Source organism: Scyliorhinus torazame, chromosome 8, assembly GCF_047496885.1.
Source record: "Scyliorhinus torazame isolate Kashiwa2021f chromosome 8, sScyTor2.1, whole genome shotgun sequence".
Classification (NCBI taxonomy): Eukaryota; Metazoa; Chordata; class Chondrichthyes; order Carcharhiniformes; family Scyliorhinidae; genus Scyliorhinus; species Scyliorhinus torazame.
In genome coordinates this window covers 173,025,872-173,046,007 of record NC_092714.1, presented here as the reverse complement: position 1 = coordinate 173,046,007, position 20,136 = coordinate 173,025,872, and the positions used below count along the sequence as shown (strand labels likewise).

The window sequence follows — 20,136 nt, the reverse complement described above, 5'->3', positions numbered from 1 at the left end:
TGGAGGGAAGGTCATTGACGAGGGAGTGGAAGATAGGTGGACCTGGGGATATTGGAAACTGTCCCCCATGAGGAATCCACACTGTCACAAGAGAAAATACCAGAGATCACCTGTTTGGCATGATAACTAAGAAGGATGCCAGAGTATCAACTTAATTGACTGGTTCCCTCAACACTGACCATCTGCCTGATAAGAAAGTTGGCTGCTTTTAGACCGCTGGTTGCCATCTGCGAACAACAGTGCTTCATAGATAACAGTGCCTTGGGCATTTCTCCTCCATCACATCCACACATCAACTGAGGAATTGATTGTAGCAGGGAGACCTTTGCGACACTCATTAAAGCTGGTAGTGCAAGTAGATAAGGCTATGAAAACGGTTAACAGGTATTTGGTTATGTACCTTCAAATGGGCGTGAATGCAATGCGTGAGAAGTCATTGTAACTAGCACAATATAAAAGGAACTCAGGGAGAAAATGCAACCCAATCGAGGTTTGCCATTCAATTCCTGTTTGAACAACTGTACTAGTAATTTCTCTGCTCCAAAACTTAGCCCTCTGCATAGTTATGGCTCGCTCCCATTCGCTCCTAAATTCTCCAGCTGACTCTGTACTGACTGACCTTGCAAGGCAGGAAGATAGGAAATGAGCACAGCAAGTTTACGAGTTATTTTCCTGACTTGATCTTCTGTAACATGGAGTTGAACAAAATGAATTTGTAACAAATCCATTTAATAAATACACCTACATCACTCCAACAGACATCCAGTACTGGACCCGTGTGCATCTGCTGAGCCTTTGGGACAGTCTGCCCAGTGTCCTGAATCTCCCAGCAACGTACCTACAAAAATAAAAACAAAGTTTCTACTACGCTGCATAAATAGAAAAATATCTACATTGCAATAATGGTACAAGACGGTACAGTAGAGAGACACAAAGCCAAAACCACTGAGAAATTTTGATGAAAGGACATTGCCATTTGGGTGGGCAGCTAATGAGTATCAAAGACTGAAAACCTCTTCTTGGAGGAGTAAATCAATAAAGGAGGTTAAGATAAGAAAGTTCATTTCAACCAACGTGGCCAATGAGCTGACACAGAGCCATGCCCGCCAGCAGAAATAGACATGAGGGACCAACACCAAATAAACTGCTTCAACTGTTAAATAAGGATTATTTCCAATATCCAAGGTTCCATGCTAAACCATCAGCTGTACCAGCACACTCTCTCACATATATGGAGAAAGCTACTGGTTTTCAAAGGAAGAATGGATAACATCGCTGTTACAGAAGTCTGGTCAGCTTTCAACAATGGCTAAGAGACTGGACTAGCTGCCATAACTTTTAAAGTTTTAATGCTGTGCAGAAAGATCGATTCGTTCTAGGACTGATAATATAAGAAATAGGGCTTGGTTATTTTATAAACAAACTTTATTACAACGAAAGAAAATCATTATTAAACTTTTACTTCAGCTCTAACATGAACAGATTACATGCAGTTTATTAACCTTAACACACTAGTCCCCATTAAACATCACTTTACATAACCATGCTGCTCTCATGCTGCTTACACAGACAGGCAAAGGCAATACTTGCATTTACAAAGCAATTTTTCTTGTTGGGGACATTTGTTCAGAACCCTTCTCCAAAGCCTGCCACTGTGGCAACTTTATGGTCAATTTCCACTGCCTGTAACTGTTCAGAACAGCATTCTTTCTCTCTTTCTAAGCTGCACCCACCCCCTCAAACAAAGGTTCTCCCCCTGAGGTGGCCAGGCTTGAACCCATTATTGTTATATTGACAGTACCTCAAGCTATGGATGCATCCCTCGGACTTTGCTGTACTCACGGGTTGTTTACCCCTAAATTGTCTGCTACATCTTGGACCCCAGTTCTGGACCCAAGTTTCTAGTATCTCTTTATCATGACAGTCACGGAATGCAAACTGCGACTCAACCTTGTAATAAAAAGAGGAGACTTATTTAGTTACCAGGTATCAACGACCCCATTGGTAAATGGACAGAATCCCTAAAACCAAATTAAAAACTCTTCAAATCTCAGTAGAATTGAACGCAGCAGCCCATCAGGGAAGCTCAATCGTCCTACTCCAGCACACTCTCATGGGATCTGACTCATCAATTAGTTCTAATGATGGGTCCCAGCAAAAGAGTCAATCTGCATCATTTGCTTTTCGGTGGTTGACTAACCTGCTGAGCACTTACAACGTTTTAAGCTCTTAACCTCAGGTAGAAAGTTTTTTTTAACAACCCATATTTAACTGATCAAAGCACCTGTGACATAGGAAAATCCGAAGTGTTTCACAGGAACAAGAATGAGACATGTTTAAACTTCAAAATTCAGGGAATTTAACAAAAGCAAGAGAAGTCTGTAATATCAGCCAACCTCCCTCCCTTACCCGAACCCAAGGAGCAGCTAGAAATTCCAGCAATAAATTAAAATTCACCGGATTGGAAGTGCCAGAGTCTGCGAGAGCGCAAAGTCCCGAGAACAATTTTCCCCTTTAGTTGTAGGTGACACCAATGCCTGCTGTTATTGGACAGTTTTTTCCTTGGGTCATTCCTTATTGGTACTTGGTTATCATAGTTTACTAGGGGCTGTTTAGCACAGGGCTAAATCGCTGGCTTTGAAAGCAGACCAAGGCAGGCCAGCAGCACAGTTTAATTCCCGTAACAGCCTCCCCGAACAGGCGCCGGAATGTGGAAACACTGGGAGAATGAGCAGACTCTGCACAGAGCCCAACCTGGGACCCTGGAGCTGTGAAGCAACTGTGTTAACCACTGTGCTACCATGCTGTCCCTATTGGAGCTGTGATACAGGTACAGCTCGTATCAGTTCTCATTGGTTGCTGCTGAAGAGGCTGGCCAATTTGTTGCTGCTGAAGAGGCTGGCCATTTGACAATGTTCTCTATTTAGCATTAGTGCGCTGCAGGAAAGAAACGCTTTGAATGAGATCTAGTTACGGTGCTGGTGCTCATTTTGTTTTGGAGACCAAGGTTGGCCACAATCACATTGAATGGCAGAGCAGGCATGATGGGCTGTATGGTCGACTCCAGCTCCTGTTTCGTATGTTCTAAGTGGGTAACTAAGCTGGGGCACAATGATATGAAGTGGAAGCTAAGCAAAGAGGAGAACAGCAGAAAGGTACAGAGGACATTACTTACATCGTTGGCCCAGGATCCAGCGATCAGAAAGTTTCCAGGTAACGTAGGAGGACTAAACTCCAGGCAACTGATGCTGTCATCGGGAGGAGACATCACTTCAATATCCTGTGGAAACAACATCGCTAAACTAGGGCATGGTAATTCAGAATGTTAAATGTAATGAATCATCTTTTCTGCTTTCCACAGAATTGGTTTCAGATTAATGGAATAATTTGTCTAATAAATCAGCCTATGTAGACCTCTATATCCACCTACAAGCACATTTTCCCTTCTTTTCTACATATCCCACATCCAGCTGCCCCTCTCCTGAATCTTTTCTTTCCATGCAACCAGAGGAAATATAAAAAGCACCCATTTGCCTTTTCAAAACTGCTGCCCCAGGCCATTTGAGACCGCAATGCGACTGTACCTTTTTTAATGTAATGTATAGTACTTGCCGTGCAGTCATTACACTGGGAAGACTAAACACAGATTACACAACTTCCTTACCGGGCAAAGCTCTTATGTCTGCAAGTATGGCCCGAACCTCCTTTGGCCTCTCTAACTCCCTCGTCCAGTATCCTTTCATGTTTGGTCTTCTACACTGTTCCAAAAACATTCAATGCAAGCTTCAGAAGTATCTTATAATTTGGCTGGACATCCATTGGTCAACAAGACGCTTGACCATATCCATCCTACTTCCAGGGAATATGTCCTCATCTCAAAAACAGAGACCTGCATTTTCTGATAAAACAATTTCCCCTTCACTTTTCCATATCAAATCCTTGCGTGAAAAAGCGCAGATCAACAAGAAATCCTCTCAAAGCTGTCATAACAGAAATAAGAGTTGCCCGTGGATGAAGAGGTTTTAAAACAACTTTATAAAAATGTACTCAACACCTTATATTTAAATAACACGCTTAACACAGCTTCATAGGATCATTATCAAACAGTATAGGATACGGAGCCAGATTGGGCGATATTAGGACAGGTGACCAAAGGTTTGGTCCGCGAGGTTGGTTTTAAAGGGGCTTCTTACAGGAGTGAGAAAGATAGAAATTCCAGAGATTGGGTCCCATTTCACGCTAGCGATCGAACCCCTGGCGATAGCCTTGCGGGACACGAAAAGCTGGAAGGGAATCCGGAGAGGAGACAGAGAGCACAGAGTTTCACTCTATTCAGATGACCTGTTCCTCTATGTCTCAAAGCCAATACAGCAAATACTGAAAGAGTTTGGAATCTTCTCGGGCTACAAACTTAACCTGGGCAAAAGCGAGGCATTCCCAGTGAACCCACAAGGGGGAGGGACAGAGCTGGAGGGGCTCCCATTTAAAACGGCACAGAACAGATTTTGTTACCTGGGGATCCAGATAGCCAGAGACTGGACACAGATCCACAAGTGGAACCTGACCAGACTGGTGGAGGAAGTAAGAAAAGACCTTCAAAAGGTTGGGGTTCACTCCCATGATCAAGATGAACGTACTGTCAAGGTTCCTCTTCCTGTTTAGATCCATACCGATCTTCAACCCCAAGACCTTTTCCCAAAATGTAGACAGTCTAATCATAGCATTTGTGGGGGGGGGGGGGGGGGGGGGGGGGGGGTTGGAACCCGAGAATTCCCAAATCGACACTGCAAAGAAGGAAAATCAAAGGGGGCTTGGTCCTACCAAACCTACAATACTACCACTGGGCAGCAACGGCAGAAAGAGTGAGGGGATGGGGACAAGAACCCAGCACAGACTGGGTACAAATGGAAGAGGCATCCTGTAAAGGACTGATCTTCCGGGCCCTGGCCACAGCAGCACTCTCATCCCCCTCAACAGGATACACAACGAGCCCAATGGTAGCGGCCACACTGAGAACGTGGACCCAGCTGAGACAACACTTCGGGATAGCTAAAATGGCCCCCATGGCCCTCATCTGCAGCAATCACAGATTCCCCCCAGTCATGCTAGATACCACCTTCAAAAGGTGGAGGCGGGACCGGGGCACACTGACGGTCAGGGACTTCGACGTAGGGTGCATACTGGCGACACTGGACGAACTGACGAGGAAGTGGAAACGCAAAAGGACAGGAAATGAGACACCTCCAAATAAAACACTTCCTCCGCAAAGAGACAGTAGGGTACCCCAGGGCCTCAGATACCACAATACTTGAGGACCTAATAGGCACAAGCAACGAAATGTGGGGGGCTATATGGGAAAATATAAGGACAGCTACTGGACAGAGCTTGAACACCACTGGACGAGACCAGACAAAAATGGGAGGACGAACTGTGGACAGGGGTAGGGTGGGGACTCTGGAGCGAAACACTGAGCAGGGCTAACTCCACCTCCTTGTGCGCAAGGCTAAGCCTAATGCAGCTCAAAGTCGGAATTTTTCTACCTGGAGAAGATTAAGTACGCCATCCGAGGGTCAGAGGAAGGCTTCCTGGATACTTGGGAGCAGTTTGTCAGCCTGTTCCAAAACCGGTTTGAGGCCAGGCTCTTGCATAACCTTATCTGAACTAACGTCTTTATAAGTCAATCTTAATTACCTTCATTTTGTGAGTCTACCATTTAGAATATAAATGCAAAGTTCATACTTTGTCTCCTCCTAAATAGCCCAACTCGGTTAGGGGAAGGGGCCATATTAGACCTGGTGCTGGGAAATGAGCCCGGCCAGGTGATCGAAGTTTCAGTAGATCATTTCGGGAACAGTTATCATAATTCTGTAAGCTTTAAGCTGCTTATGGAAAAGGACAAGAGTGGTCCTCACGTGGAGTTGGTAGACTGGGGGAAGGCTAATTACAACAGAATTCGGCAGGGTCTGGAGAGTGTTGACTGGGCGGGGCTGTTTGTCGGAAAATCAACAGCCGGGATGTGGGAGGTTTTCAAATGTCAGTTGATTAGAATTCAGGAACGGCAAGTACCTGCGAGGACGAAAGATCAGGGTGGCAAGTATAGGATAACGCGGGATATTATGAACCTTGCCCAAAAAAAAAGGAAGCATTCGGAAGATCTAAAAGGCTTAGGACAGATAAAGCTCTTGAAGAATACCTCCTCAGGTAGGAGTTAGGAAGGCTAAAAGGTGTCAAGAAATGACATTGGCAAACAGGATTAAGGAAAATCCGAAGGCATTTTATACATATGTAAAGAGCAAGAGGGTAGCCAGAGAATGGGTTGGTCCATTCAAGGATATTGGAGGGAATCTATGTATGGAACCAGGAGAAATGGGAGAGATACACAGAGGGTGGTAAATATATGGAATGCGCTACCTGGGGAAGTGGTGGGAGCAAGTACGATAGCGGCATTTAAGGGGCATCTAGGCAAATATATTAATAGGGTGGGAATGGAAGGATACGGACTCCATAAGTCCATTTGATTTTAGGCTGGTACCATGGACGGCGCAGGCTTGGAGGGCTGAAGGGTCTGTTCCTGTGCCGTATTGTTCTTTGAACCTCTTGACACCCATTTGCCCTTTGTGTTCTATTTCCTGTTGTTAGCACCATACCTAGGTATGACGAATGTGATATAAAATAGTTACTTTAGAGATATTAGTTAATGTAATGTAGAAATAAGCCACTTTGATTCTGGCAGGTAGAGACAAAGGGATTTGAGACCGCATGGAAAAAGCAGGAAGGTGTGTCTACGAGAGTGATGCTGCATTGATAGGGGCCAGAGAAAGGGATTGGAAGTGAGCCAATCAGAATAGATCAAACAAGTCAGGAGGGACATAGGATGACCTATGGGTGTCGAGTATGTGAAACTTGATACCATTTGAATTGATTTGCAGAGATCCCTTTGTCTCTTTGTTCATTCGCTTTCTGGGATGTAGGAGACTGGATGTCTCTTATGTTTCTGTGAAATGAATCAAGCTTGCAAGCTGAATAAAATAACTTCTTTTTACGTGCGAATCCATCTCGACTTTTATTGAGGCCAGACTGACGGAGAAAGAATTTTGGGAATCAACAGGTAAACATCTGTTTGCAGTGTTGCTCGGCTCATCAACATATCAAAAGCATTAGTTTCAGTAATACAATCAAACTGTCCCCGTCTTTAAGCAGCCGACATTTAGCTTAAAAAATATATAACCAAAAGAAACATTCCTATTTATTGGATTTCCCTGATAATTACAAGTCATCACTATTTTTCCTGAAATGTTACAGTGATAATGAGATGCAAGGCCATAGAGGGATTTGAACACAAAGATGAGAATTTTAAAACGGAGGTATTATCAGACCAGAAGCCAATGTTAGTTAGCGAGCAGAGGGGTAATGAGTGAACGGGACTTGGTACGATTAGTTCATGGCAACAGAAGTTTGGATGAGCTCAAGTTTAGGTAGGGTGAAAGATGGCAAGCTGGCCAGTAGAGTACTGGTGTAGTTAAGAATGAGATAACAAGCACATGGATGGGGGTTTCAACAGTGGCAAGGCTGAATTATGGCAGTGGATGTTGACTTGCTTACGGAGCAGATGTATGGTCAGGTCATCATCTTGGGGTAAAATATGACACCAAGGTTGCATGCTATCGGGTACAGATTCAGACATGTACCAAGAAATGCCAGTTGCTGAGAAATGGAATTTGTGGTGGGGAAATTCTTCCAATGATAGGTGTTGGGCAAGCAGTCTGATGAATCAGAACTTTATTACAAATCAGAGAAAGTGAGATCAAGAGAGGTTCAGCTGAAGTAAAGCTGGGTGTTATCAGTATATGGCACACAATGTGTTTGCAGATGATGTCATCAAGGGCAATATTTGGATGAGGATTAGGAGCTGTCTGAGGATGGACGCATGGGGTACCAGAGTAAATGGTGAAGGAGTGGGAAGAGAAGTCATTGCAGGCTATTCTCTTGCCATGACTGGGTAGATAATAATAATAAGAATGGAAACAGGTGAGGGCTGTTCCATCCAGCTGAATGACTGAGAAGGAGCTTTTGAGGATGATGTGGTTAACCATGCCAAAGTTTAAGAAGGAAGTGGAGGGATAGTTTCCAATGGTCACAGGATGTCACCTGTAACTTTGGTAAGTACTTTTTCAGGAAATCCTCAATGCAGTGAATCTGGCTGATAACATTCTCAGTGAAGGGGATCCAATCCAGACACCGGTGGCACACAAACACAGGTGGCAATGACTAAAACCTGACTGATGGCAGGAGCGATGCAGGAAGGATGCGTGTACATTTGGAAAAAATTAAGTTTAGAGATGGGGGGGGGGGGGGGGGTATATAGTTTGCAAGATCAGAGGGTCGAGGACAGGTTTATTTGAGGAGGGGATGGCAAGGATAGATGTGAAGAGGAGAGGGGTAGAACTCGAGGTGTGTCAATAATTCATAAAATCAATTAACATGGGGCCCAGGAAGGTAAATTGTGCGGTTGGCAGTTAAGTGGGAAAGGGGTCAAGGAAGGAGATCCGTCTCATAGATCAAATCAGCTGGGAGAGAACAAAATGCAAGATAGGAAACTAAAGAAATAGACAGGTTTAGGGTTAGGGTAGCGGCAAATCTTAGGAGAGGTTTTTGGCTTCATGGGCTAGAGGAAGGGAGAAAATCAAGCCGAGGCAGCTGATTGATGGTCTCAATCTTTGTACCAAAGAAGTCCTGGAGCGTCTTACACTTGTTCTTGCAGGTGGGAGTAGAGAAGGTATGGGAGAGTAGTTTATGAAGATGGCTTGCAGTGGAAAAGTGATCATCTTTGCATTCCAAATCTGGCACACATGGCCCAATAGTGCTTTGCACAGTCCAGTCAGTTGCGGAGATGAATGGTGAAATCAGTTGTCTGTCGCAGATGTGCACTTAAGGAGTACTATTGAGGGACATACGAGAGCAAGAGAGTAATACAGGGACAAGGGCATCAATGGCTGAGGCAAGAATGTGATTGGGCAAATTGGCTGCTGCATAAATGTCCTGGTGAATATAGCATATAAATTCCAAGGAATCAGCTAATCGGTGCTCACACTTTGGAATGTCCTATTGAAATTAGAGATATTCAAAATTGTTGATACTACCTTTGTGATTGGCATTTACACATCACTGATCAATGGCTACACCACAGGCATGTGCAGATTTTACTCATTCATTCTCAGGAACTGGTTTCCCAGCACTAAGTAAGAGCTTGTTAGGTCATATCAAAGATGAGTTAAGAGTTACATCAGTGTGGGACTGAAGCCACTGTTAGACCAGGTAAAATGTCTTTCCTTAAATGACATTCGTGAATTTTAAATACTGACATTCGTGAATCAACTGGGTTTTGGAAACATACACTTCTAATGAGTCTAGATTTTTAAAAAATGGCCTATCCATAAAAATACCTCAATTTTTCAATCTGCTGCTGTAGGATTTGAACCTACAAATTGTGGATTATTAGTTCACCTCTGCGTATCACTAGTCCAGAAACATTACTGCACCACAGAAACTCAGTGACACAACACCAAAAGTGAACGTACAAGTTTCCACCAAAGGTGTAAACCTCTACCAACATTGTCACAGCAATTTCCAACTGAAAAACTGTCTTCTCTCTCGAAGAACCGGGACCTGACAAGATGACGTTTACTAAGCTGAACAAGATGCCGTTTTACTCAATAAAGCACAATGCTGAAAATCAAAGCATGCAGCTATCATTTTGATTCATTCTAGTTATAAAATACAGGCATCAGCTCAACTTCATGTTACAGTTGCATTCCACTGCTGAACACAACCTGTAAGACAAATATAAGATAGCAAAATTAACCATTATTGGGAAGCCCAAGTTTGAAGGACTGGCGTTGAAAACTTATTGTGCCCCCACACTATACGATTTCGTGAAAAACGACTGTAACCAATGTTCCTTTTTAGCAGTGTGAATGTGTGGTCCCTTCAAATGATCACATGTAGGGCTGAGAATTTAAGTTGCCGCACACCTAAAGAAATCAAAAGCACTTACCAAAATAACAATTCCAGGGAAGGTCAGTCTTAGCTCACGCAATCCTTAAAGGTTGTATTCCTATTGTGCCTTTTGTAACCTCCGTATCTCCCAAAGCCCATTGCAGCAATTAAGTACTTTTTGAAATGTCATGATTGTGGTGATGTAGGAAATATGGCAGCAAATGTGTGCACTACAAGGTCCCACAAATAGCAGCACGATGCTGTTCTCAGTGCTGGTTAAGGAATGAATAAATATTGACCAGGAAGAATTCCCCTGTTCATTTTTAAATACTGCCATACTATCGTCTAGATTCAGCAGAGAGGACAGACAAAGCAGCATTCCCTCAGTGCTACACTGGACTGTTAGTTTGGATTTTGCATTCAAGTCCCTGGAGTGGAGCTTGAACCCACAGATGAGTGTCACTAACTGAGCGTCAGCTGACCCAAAGGAATGCAACTTATTATTCATAAGATTTTCCCATTTTACATATAGGTGCAGTTTCTATTTATCTGCTTGGAGTCGAAATAAACTCAATACCAGTTAATCCCCCCCTCCAATGTAACATACCTTCATAGGATTGTGGTTGTCTGTTGTTGTCCCTCCAAACATGCTCCCTGTTCCAAACCCTCCACTTGTTCCAAATATGCTCATTTTAGGCTCTGCAAACAATGAATTTTAGTCACATGATGATTATGAAATTACTATAAAACAGGACAGGATCTTACTGGCTAGTGTCCTGTGAAAAAAAAAAGAATATGCAGATAGGGTTAAATGAATTAGGGTGGGAGGAAGCTCATGTAGAGTGAAAACATCACTGAAGACCATTTAGCGGAATGGCCTATTTTGGCTTATATAATTCTATGCTACATCACGAGCTACATAAAATTTGTAACTGCAGGATAGTTAAAGTTAAATATGGAAAACACACACCAGTTTGATTTGTTTTTTTAAAGTGATGAAATTAGAAAACACCATCTTCCATGACATCATACTTAAAACTAATAATGAATAGAAACTGTGTGCATGCAATTAGGTTGTTTTCAGTTTTAACACCGCTCTTGGCTGACATAATGAGACGGTTTGGGTGAGGATTAATCACTGGATGCTGAGCACAGATACATCTCTATCAAAAATTCGAGGACAGTGTATAAAAGGCCAGAATTCCTTCTGAGATTTGGCAGGGGGAAAGCCAGACCACAATGAGGGAATCTAGGAGAGATATCACAGCAACAGATTCTGAGATAGGTTGGTGGAGATGATGTTTATTACCAGGGAAGCTTCCCATTTAGCCACATTCTTACTGCAGTTGGAAGGAGCTGGTTTGGGAAACCCATCCTGGGCTGATTTCCCATTCAGTTCAGAGTCTGAACCCTACCCACGCCAGCAACGCAGCTGACAAAGAACTGTTTCCTTCTTGTCCATGACACTCCAGGCCAAAACATCGAGACATCACCCTGTCATTTGCCAGCGTGATCACTTCAACAGCAGCCAAAATGTGAAAGCCAGGGCAAAATGGATCTGGAAACTCTTTACACAACAACAGTGGCTCCAGTCTACTCTGCTGCAGAATAATGCTCTGTCTCTCATGCAAAGATTTTGGATGTGCAGCTAAATGCAGCCATGAGGGGGCAGCAGGATGGCGCAGTGATTAGCACTGCTGCATCACAATGCCAAGGTTACAGGTTCGATCCCAGCCCCAGGTCACTCTCCGTGTGGAGTTTGCACATTTCTCCCGTCTACATGGGTCTCACCCCCACAACCCAAAGATGTGCAGGCTAGGTGGATTGGCCACGCTAAATTGCCCCTTAATTGGAAAAAAAGATTTGGGTACTAGAAATTTCTAAATAAATAAATAAATGCAGCCATGAAGGGTGTTATGGGCCCTTAAGTCTATTTCAATCACATGGCTTCTGGTGCTGCCCGATGGATAAAATCATGCTCAACACCGACCTTTCCATTAACAAAAACATGGGAAATCCACCATCAGCAGATCCAAAATCAAAACTGAAATTAATATTTGCATGAGACCATAAGACATAGGAGCAGAATTAGGCCACTCGGCCCATCCGAGTCTGCTCAGTCATTCAATCATGGCTGATATTTTTCTCATCCCCATTATCCTGCCTTCTCCCCATAATCCCCGATTCCTAATTGATCAAAAACCTACCTATCGCTGTCTTAAAGGCACTCAGCGATTTGGCCTCCGCGGCCTTCTGCAGCAAAAAAGTTCCACAGATTTACCACCCTCTGGCTGAAGAAATTCCTCATCTTTGTTTTAAAGTATCATCCCCTTAGTCTGAGATTGTGTTCTCTGCTTCTGGTTTTTCCTACACGTGGAAACATCCTCTCCACTTCCACTCTATCCCAGGCCTCGCAGTATCCTGTAAGTTTCAATAAGGTCTCCCCTCATCTTTCTAAACTCCAATGAGTGCAGGCCCAGAGTCCTCATTCGTTCCTCATATGACAAGCTCTTCATTCCAGGGATCATTCTTGTGAACCTCCTCTGGAGCCTTTCCAAGGTCAACACATCTTTCCTTAGATACGGGGCCCAAAACTGCTCACAATACTCCAAATGGGGTTTGACCAGAGCTTTATATAGCCTCAGAAGTACATCCCTGGTCTTGTATTCTAGACCTCTCGACATGAATGCTAACATTGCATTTGCCTTCCTAACTGCTGATTGAACCTGCACGTTAACCTAAGAGAATCGTGAACAAGGACTCCCAAGTCCCTTTGTGCTTCTGATTTCCTAAGCATCTTCCCATTTAGAAAATAGTCTATGCTTCCAATTCTCCTTCCAAAGTGCATAACCTCACACTTTTCCACATTGTATTCCATCTGCCACTTCTTTGCCCACTCTCCTAGCCTGTCCAAGCCCTTCTGCAGCCCACCTGCTTCCTCAATACCACCTGTCCCTCTACAGATCTTTATATCATCTGCATACTTAGCAACAGTGCCTTCAGTTGCCTCTTCCAGATAGACAGAATTGTAAGACACATAGAATCCCTACAGAGGAGGACTTCCGGTTGCGGCAATGCGGAGCTGAGCCGCGCATTCGGCAGCTCCCGCAAAAAACGGACTTTTGGGCTCTTTTCAGGGCCCCCAACTGAATTATTTCGCCATTTCCTGCTGTGGGAAGGAGAGTACAATAGTTCCCCGACAGTATATGGCTTTTACCAGGAGCGGGGCGACTAAAAAAGTGATGGTGGACCCGAAGAAAGTGCGAGGGAAGAAGAACAAAATGGCGGCGGCAGGGACCAGGCAGCGTGGATGCAGTGGGCGCAGGAGCAACAGGAGGTTACCCAGCGCTGCTTCAGGGAGATTAAAGTGGACCTGCTGGAGCCGATGAAGGCTTCTATCGATAAGCTGCTGGAGACACAGAAGACGGCCCAGGGGGTGGCGATCCGCGAGGCCCGACAAAAGATCTCCGACAATGAGGGCGAGATCTTAGGCCTGGCGGTAAAGGTGGAGGCGCACGAGGCGCTCCACCAGAAATGGCAGGAGCGGTTCGAGGAGATGGAGAATCAGTCGAGGCAGAAGAACTTGCGGATTCTGAGCCTCCCGGAGGGGCCAGACGTGTTGGCCTATGTGGTCACCATGTTGAACTCGCTGATGGGAGCGGGGTCCTTCCAGAGGCCCCTGGAGCTGGAAGGGGCCCATAGAGTGCTGGTGAGGAGGCCCAAGGCTAACCAGCCTCCGCGGTCGGTGCTGGTGCGGTTTCATCGGTTCGCTGATCGGGAGTGTGTGCTCAGGTGTGCCAAGGAAAGGAGCAGCAGGTGGGAGAACGCGGAGGTTGGAATATACCAGGACTGGAGTGCGGAGGTGGCGAAGAGGGGGGCCGGGTACAATTGAGCGAAGGCGGTGCTGCACAGGAAGGGGGTGAAGTTTGGCATGTTGCAGCCGGCGCGACTGTGGGTCACCTACAAGGATCGGCACCATTATTTTGAGTCTCCGGAAGAGGCGTGGGCCTTTGTTCAGGCCGAGAAGTTGGACACAGATTGAGGGTCGGGATGGGCGTTTGGGGATTGCGGTTGTTATGTTACTTTTTGAGGGGGGGTCCTTTGCTCTTGTTTTTTTTCTTTCTGGTTCGGTGAGGGTGGTTAGGGCAGGTTGGGCACTGTTTTGGTTGGGTTGGTCACTGTTTTGGTTGGGTTGGTCGGGGGGGCTCTTGGAGGGGGGTAAGCAAACGGAACAGGGGTGGATGGGCGGCAGTGAGATGGGGCACCGCGGGGGAGGGGGAGGCCCGAGTCGGGAGTGAGGGGACAGGGCCTGCAAAAGGAGCTGCGTCAGAAGTGCGGGGCCGGGTAGGTGGAAAGCACAGGCTTTTTCCCGCGCTGAAGACTGGAGGGGGTGGGGCCGGGAAGCGAGGGTTGTTTCCCGCACTTGGGATGGAAGGGGGAGGTGGAGAGCCTGCGGATGGGGAATGGAAGAGGAGGGTGTGTTACACAATGGGAGGAGTCAAAGGAGAGGCGGGAGTGGCCGGAGTCAGCTGACTTGCAGAAGTGCAATGGGGGGAGTAAAGCAGCTAGGATGGGTGTAGCTAGAGGGGGAGGGATCGAGTTGCTGCTGCTATGGTCAAGGGGGAGCTGGAGCTAGTGGCGGGGGTCGAGACGGGGTCTGCCACCGTGGGGAACGGGCCGGGCATGGGGTGCGGGCGCGTGGCTGGCCGAGGAGGGGTTATGGCTAGTCGGCGGGGGGCGGGTAGCCCCCTGATCCGGCTGATAACCTGGAATGTAAGGGGACTGAACGGGCCGGCCAAGCGGGCCCGCGTGTTCGCGCACCTGAAGGAGCTGAAGGCAGATGTGGTTATGCTCCAGGAAACACACCTGACGATGGCAGACCAGGTAAGATTGAGGAAAGGGTGGGTAGGTCAGGTGTTTCATTCGGGGCTGGATGCCAAAAATCGAGGGGTGGCGATCTTGGTGGGAAAGAAGGTGTCGTTTGAGGCGTCGAGCATTGTGGCAGACAATGGTGGTAGGTACGTAATGGTAAGTGGTAAGCTGCAGGGAGAGAGGGTGGTACTGGTCAATGTGTATGCCCCGAACTGGGACGATGCGGGTTTTATGCGGCGCATGCTGGGTCGGATCCCAGACTTGGAAGTGGGGGGCTTGATAATGGGGGGAGACTTTAACACGGTGTTGGATCCGGCACTGGATCGCTCCAGGTCTAGGACGGGTAGGAAGCCGGCGGCGGCTAAGGTGCTGAGGGGTTTATGGACCAGATGGGAGGGGTGGACCCTCGGAGATTTGCAAGGCCGGGGGCTATGTCCATAAGGCTTATTCATGGATCGACTTTTGTATTTTGAGCAGGGCGCTGATAGCGAGAGTAGAGGACACCGAGTACTCGGCGATAGCCATTTCGGATCACGCCCCGCATTGGGTGGACTTGGAGCTGCGGGAGGAGACGGACCAGCACCCGTTGTGGCGCTTGGAGGTGGGGCTGTTGGCGGACGAGGTGAGTGAGCGGGTCTGAGGAAGCATAGAGAGGTACCTGGAGACCAACGATAACGGGGAGGTCCAAGTGGGGATGGTATGGGAGGCGCTGAAGGCGGTGGTTAGGGGAGAGCTGATCTCCATTAGGGCTCACAAGGAGAGGGAGCAGAGGGAGAGGGAGAGGCTGGTGGGGGAGATGGTGAGAGAAGACAGGAGGTATGCGGAGGTGCCTGAGGAAGGACTGTTGAGGAAGAGGCGCAGCCTCCAGGCCGAATTCGACAAGCCGGATACTGGCGCATCAGCTTCGGAAGCGGGACGCAGCTAGGGAGTTCGGGGGAGTTAAGGACAGGGGAGAGAGTGTGGTGCGGAGTGGGGTTGGCATCAATGGGGTCTTCAGGGACTTTTATGAGGAATTGTATCAGTCCGAGCCCCCACTGGAGGAGGGAGGGATGGGCCGCTTTCTGGACCAATTGAGGTTTCCAAAGGTGGAGGAGGGACTGGTGGCGGGATTGGGGGCCCCGATTGGGCTGGAGGAGCTGACCAAAGGGATAGGGATCATGCAAGCAGGGAAGGCACCGGGGCAGGATGGTTTCCCGGTCGAATTCTATAAAAAATATATGGACCTGTTGCTAGTTAGGACCTTCAATGAGGCAAGGGGGGGGGGGGGGGGGGAGTTTGCCCCCGACGATGTCCCGGGCACTGATCTCCTTGATCCTGAAGCGGGACAAGGATCCCCTGCAGTGTGGGTCTTACAGGCTGATTTTGTTGCTAAACGTAGATGCCAAGGTGCTGGAGAAGGTCTTAGCCACGAGGATTGAGTGCCGCAGGTCATCCACGAAGACCAGACGGGGTTCGTGAAGGGGAGGCAGTTGAACGCGACTGTGCGGAGGCTTCTGAACATTATAATGATGCCGGTGAGGGAGGGGGAGGCGTAGATAGTGGTGGCGATGGACGCTGAGAAAGCCTTCGATAGGGTAGAGTGGGGGTACCTGTGGGAGGTGCTGAAGAGGTTTGGGGAGGGGTTTGTCAGGTGGGTTAGGTTGTTGTATGAGGTCCCGATGGCGAGTGTGACCACGAACAGGAGGAGGTCCGAGTACTTTCGGTTGCACCGAGGGACGAGGCAGGGGTGTCTCCTGTCCCCCCCTGCTCTTCGCACAGGCGATTGAACCCCTGGCTATGGCACTGAGGGAGTCGAGGAACTGGAGGGATTTGGTGCGGGGTGGGGAGGAGCATAGGGTGTCGCTCTATGTGGACGACTTGCTGCTATATGTGGCGGACACGGTGGGGGGAATGCCGGAGGTCATGAGGATCCTCAGGGAATTTGGGGATTTCTCGGGGTCCAAGCTCAACATGGGGAAGAGCGAGCTGTTCGTGGTTCACCCAGGGGACCAGGAGAGGGGGATTGTCGAGCTCCCACTAAAAAGGGCGGAGTGGAGCTTCAGGTATTTGGGGGTCCAGGTGGCCAGGAGCTGGGGGGCCCTGCATAGGCTGAATTTCACAAGGCTGGTGGAGCAAATGGAGGAGTTCAAGAGGTGGGACGTGTTGCCGCTATCCTTGGCAGGTAGGGTGCAGTCAGTCAAAACGACGGTGCTCCCAAGGTTTTTGTTCCTGTTCCAGTGCCTCCCCGTGTTTATCCCGAAGGCCTTTTTTAGGCGGGTCAACAGGAGCATAATGGGGTTTGTGTGGGCGCGAGAGACACCGAGGGTGAGAAGGGTGTTCCGGGAGCGGAATCGAGATAGGGGGGGGCTGGAGCTGCCAAACCTCTGTGGGTACTACTGGACCACCAATGCGATGATGGTGCGCAAGTGGGTGATGGAGGGGGCTGCATGGAAGAGGCTGGAGACAGTGTCTTGTGTGGGTACGGGTCTGGAGGCGCTGGCAACGGCGCCGCTCCCTCCAATGAGGTATACCACGAGCCCGGTAGAGGCGGCTGCCCTCAAATTCTGGAGGCAGTGGAGGTAGCACAGAGGGGATGTTGGGGCCTTGGTGTGGACCTCAATACGGGGGAACCACCGGTTCGTCCCAGGGAGAACAAATGGAGGGTTTTCGGGGTGGCACAGGGCAGGGATACGAAGGTTGGGAGACCTGTTTGTGGACGTGAAGTTCGCGAGCCTGGGTGAGCTGGAGGAGAAGTGTGGGCTCCCCCTGGGGAACACCTTCAGGTACTTACAGGTAAGGGCGTTTGCTAGGCGGCCGGTGGTGGAATTCCTGCGGCTGCTGCCACGCACAGTACAGGACAGGGTGCTCTTGGGGGGGGGGGGGGGGGGGGAGACGATCTCGGAAACTTACCAGGTGATCCAGGAGGAGGAGGCCTCGGCGGTGGAGGTGAAAAGTTGGGAGAGGAGTTCGAGGAAGGGACGTGGGCAGATGCCCTAGGGAGGGTGAACTGTTCCTCTTTGTGCGCGAGGCTCAGCCTCATACAGTTTAAGGTGCTGCACAGGGCACACATGACCGGGACAAGGATGTGCCGGTTCTTTGGGGGCGAGGACAGGTGTGTTAGGTGCTTGGGGAGCCCAGCGAATCACACCCATATATTCTGGGCATGCCCAGCGCTGGAGGAATTTTGGAGGGGTGTAGCGAGGACGGTGTCGAGGGTGGTAGGTTCCAGGGTCAAGCAGGGCTGGGGGCTGCCAATATTTGGGGTGGCAGAGGAGCCAGGAGGCGAAAGAGACTGGTATTCTGGCCTTTGCGTCCCTGGTAGCCCAGCGGAGGATTCTCCTTCAGTGGAAGGATGCGAGGCCCCCAAGCGTGGAATCCTGGTTCAACGATATGGCAGGGTTTATTAAGTTGGAGGGGGTGAAATTTGCCTTGAGAGGGTCGGTACAAGGGTTCTTTAGGCGATGGCAACCGTTCTTAGACTTCCTGGCAGAACGGTAGACATTGGTCAATGGCAGCAGCAACTTGGGGGGGGGGGGGGGGGGGTGGGGGTGTTACTTTATCTTTGTTTATTTACACTGGGGGGTCTGAGGGGGTGTATAGATTTGCTATGTTTGCTTTGTGTTAAGTCGGGGTGTTAATTTATTATTTATGTACGGGGAGGGGGGTAGCTTTTTTGGACTGTGTTTTGTACTTAACCCTGTTGGGTTCCTTTTTCATTTTGTTACTGATATTCTGTGAAAGCCTTAATAAAAATTATTTAAAAAAAAAATAAATCCCTACAGAGCAGGAGGCCATTCGGCCCATCTCATCTGCACCAACCCTTGGATAGAGCACCCTACCTAGGCTCACACATGTACCCTATCCCAGTGACTCAGTAACCCCACATCACCTTTTGGACACTAAGGGGCAATTTAGCATGGTCAATCCACCTAACCTACACATCTTAGGAATGTGGGAGGAAACCGGAGCTCCCGGAGGAAACCCACGCAGACATGGAGAGAATGTGCAAACTTCTCACAGGGCCCAAGACTGGAATCGAACCTGGGTCCCAGGAGCTGTGAGGCAGCAGTGCTAACCACTGTGCTGCCTACGTAGCATGAGAAACCAACACCTCAATTATCCCAACAGTAGCAATACTACAAGATACATTTCAGCAATTCTACAAGGCTCCTTCAACACCATCCAAACATGCAACCTCTACCACCTAGATGGACAAGGGAATCGACACATGGGAACACTACCACCTGCAAACTCCCCTCCAAGCACACAGCATCCGAACTTAGAACTATGTCACTGCCGCTGGGTCATAACTCCCTTACCAGTACTGTGGGTGTACCTACACCACATGGACTAGTCATTCAAGGTGGTCACCACCTTCTCAAAAGACAATTAGGGATTGGCAACAAATGCTGACTTTGCCAGTGATGCCCACGCCCGTCTCTTGACTTTCCATGAAGACCGTGGACAGTTCACAATCAGCAATCAGGATATGACCACTTGCTCCATAAGTGGAAGACGGGAGCCACTCCAAGTACCAATGTGAACCAGACCACAGCACACATTACACCATTCTGCCCACTGAGAGGTGAAGGATACACCTCATTTCTCCACTCAGCGGCTCAGAACATCGAATGTACATCTAAACCAGACATCTAACGTGTATGCATTATACAATACCTGCAGCCTGCTGCTGCTCACAGTGCCGGCTCTTGGTGCTTCTGGCCCCCGGCCCCGGTTACTCCCACCCTGGGTTACTGTTCCTGGCCCTCGGCTGACTCTCTCTACCTCTGGGTGTCTCTCCCCGGCCCGAGTCTCTCTCCTCCCGCGCTCGGCTCCTCTCTCTGTATTGCTCCCTCTCCCCAGCTCTTCACTCCTCCCCGCTCTCCCCCACCCAGGGCTCTGGACGATTCGCCGGAGGGATCCCGCACACCGCCTGCACAATCCGCGAATGTACTTCCGGTTTCAAAACATTGCTGCATTACCAGCATGACATTGTTGTATTATATTACAATATTATTACATTTTGTGATATTATGTTATCGTCTTGGAGGAAAAATAGTTTCATTCCAACCTTGCACTGCCATTTTTTTCAAACTGATGTTATTGGAGTACTAGATTTCACATAGAACATATGGATACAGGTCATTCAACTCAGTGGGCGTTTGCACACCACACGAGTCTCCCCCCTTCCATTCACCTCCTTTCTGTCGAGTTTCTTTTTGACAACACTCTTACACTTAACATCAAGCCTTCGAATTGTTTTCCACATAAGGGTGCAATGTGTGTACT

At 48.2% G+C, this 20,136-nt stretch overlaps 1 protein-coding gene across 2 annotated transcripts in view; it reads right to left on the bottom strand.

Moving 5' to 3' along the window:
• The window catches only part of rae1 (ribonucleic acid export 1), a 58,969-nt gene extending 39,235 nt beyond the window's left edge, over positions 1–19,734 (bottom strand). Inside the window, exons 1-4 of one of the 2 annotated variants that reach the window (XM_072514525.1) lie at positions 19,525–19,734; positions 10,604–10,695; positions 3,176–3,280; positions 746–838 (exon numbers count right to left, since the gene is read on the bottom strand). In XM_072514525.1, the coding sequence (XP_072370626.1) occupies positions 746–838; positions 3,176–3,280; positions 10,604–10,687 (282 nt within the window). In that variant the 5' untranslated portion in view covers positions 10,688–10,695; positions 19,525–19,734. The remainder of the gene's footprint in view (positions 1–745; positions 839–3,175; positions 3,281–10,603; positions 10,696–19,524) is intronic. The other variant, XM_072514526.1, reaches the window with a different exon arrangement.
• Between the last annotated feature and the right edge of the window lie 402 nt (positions 19,735–20,136).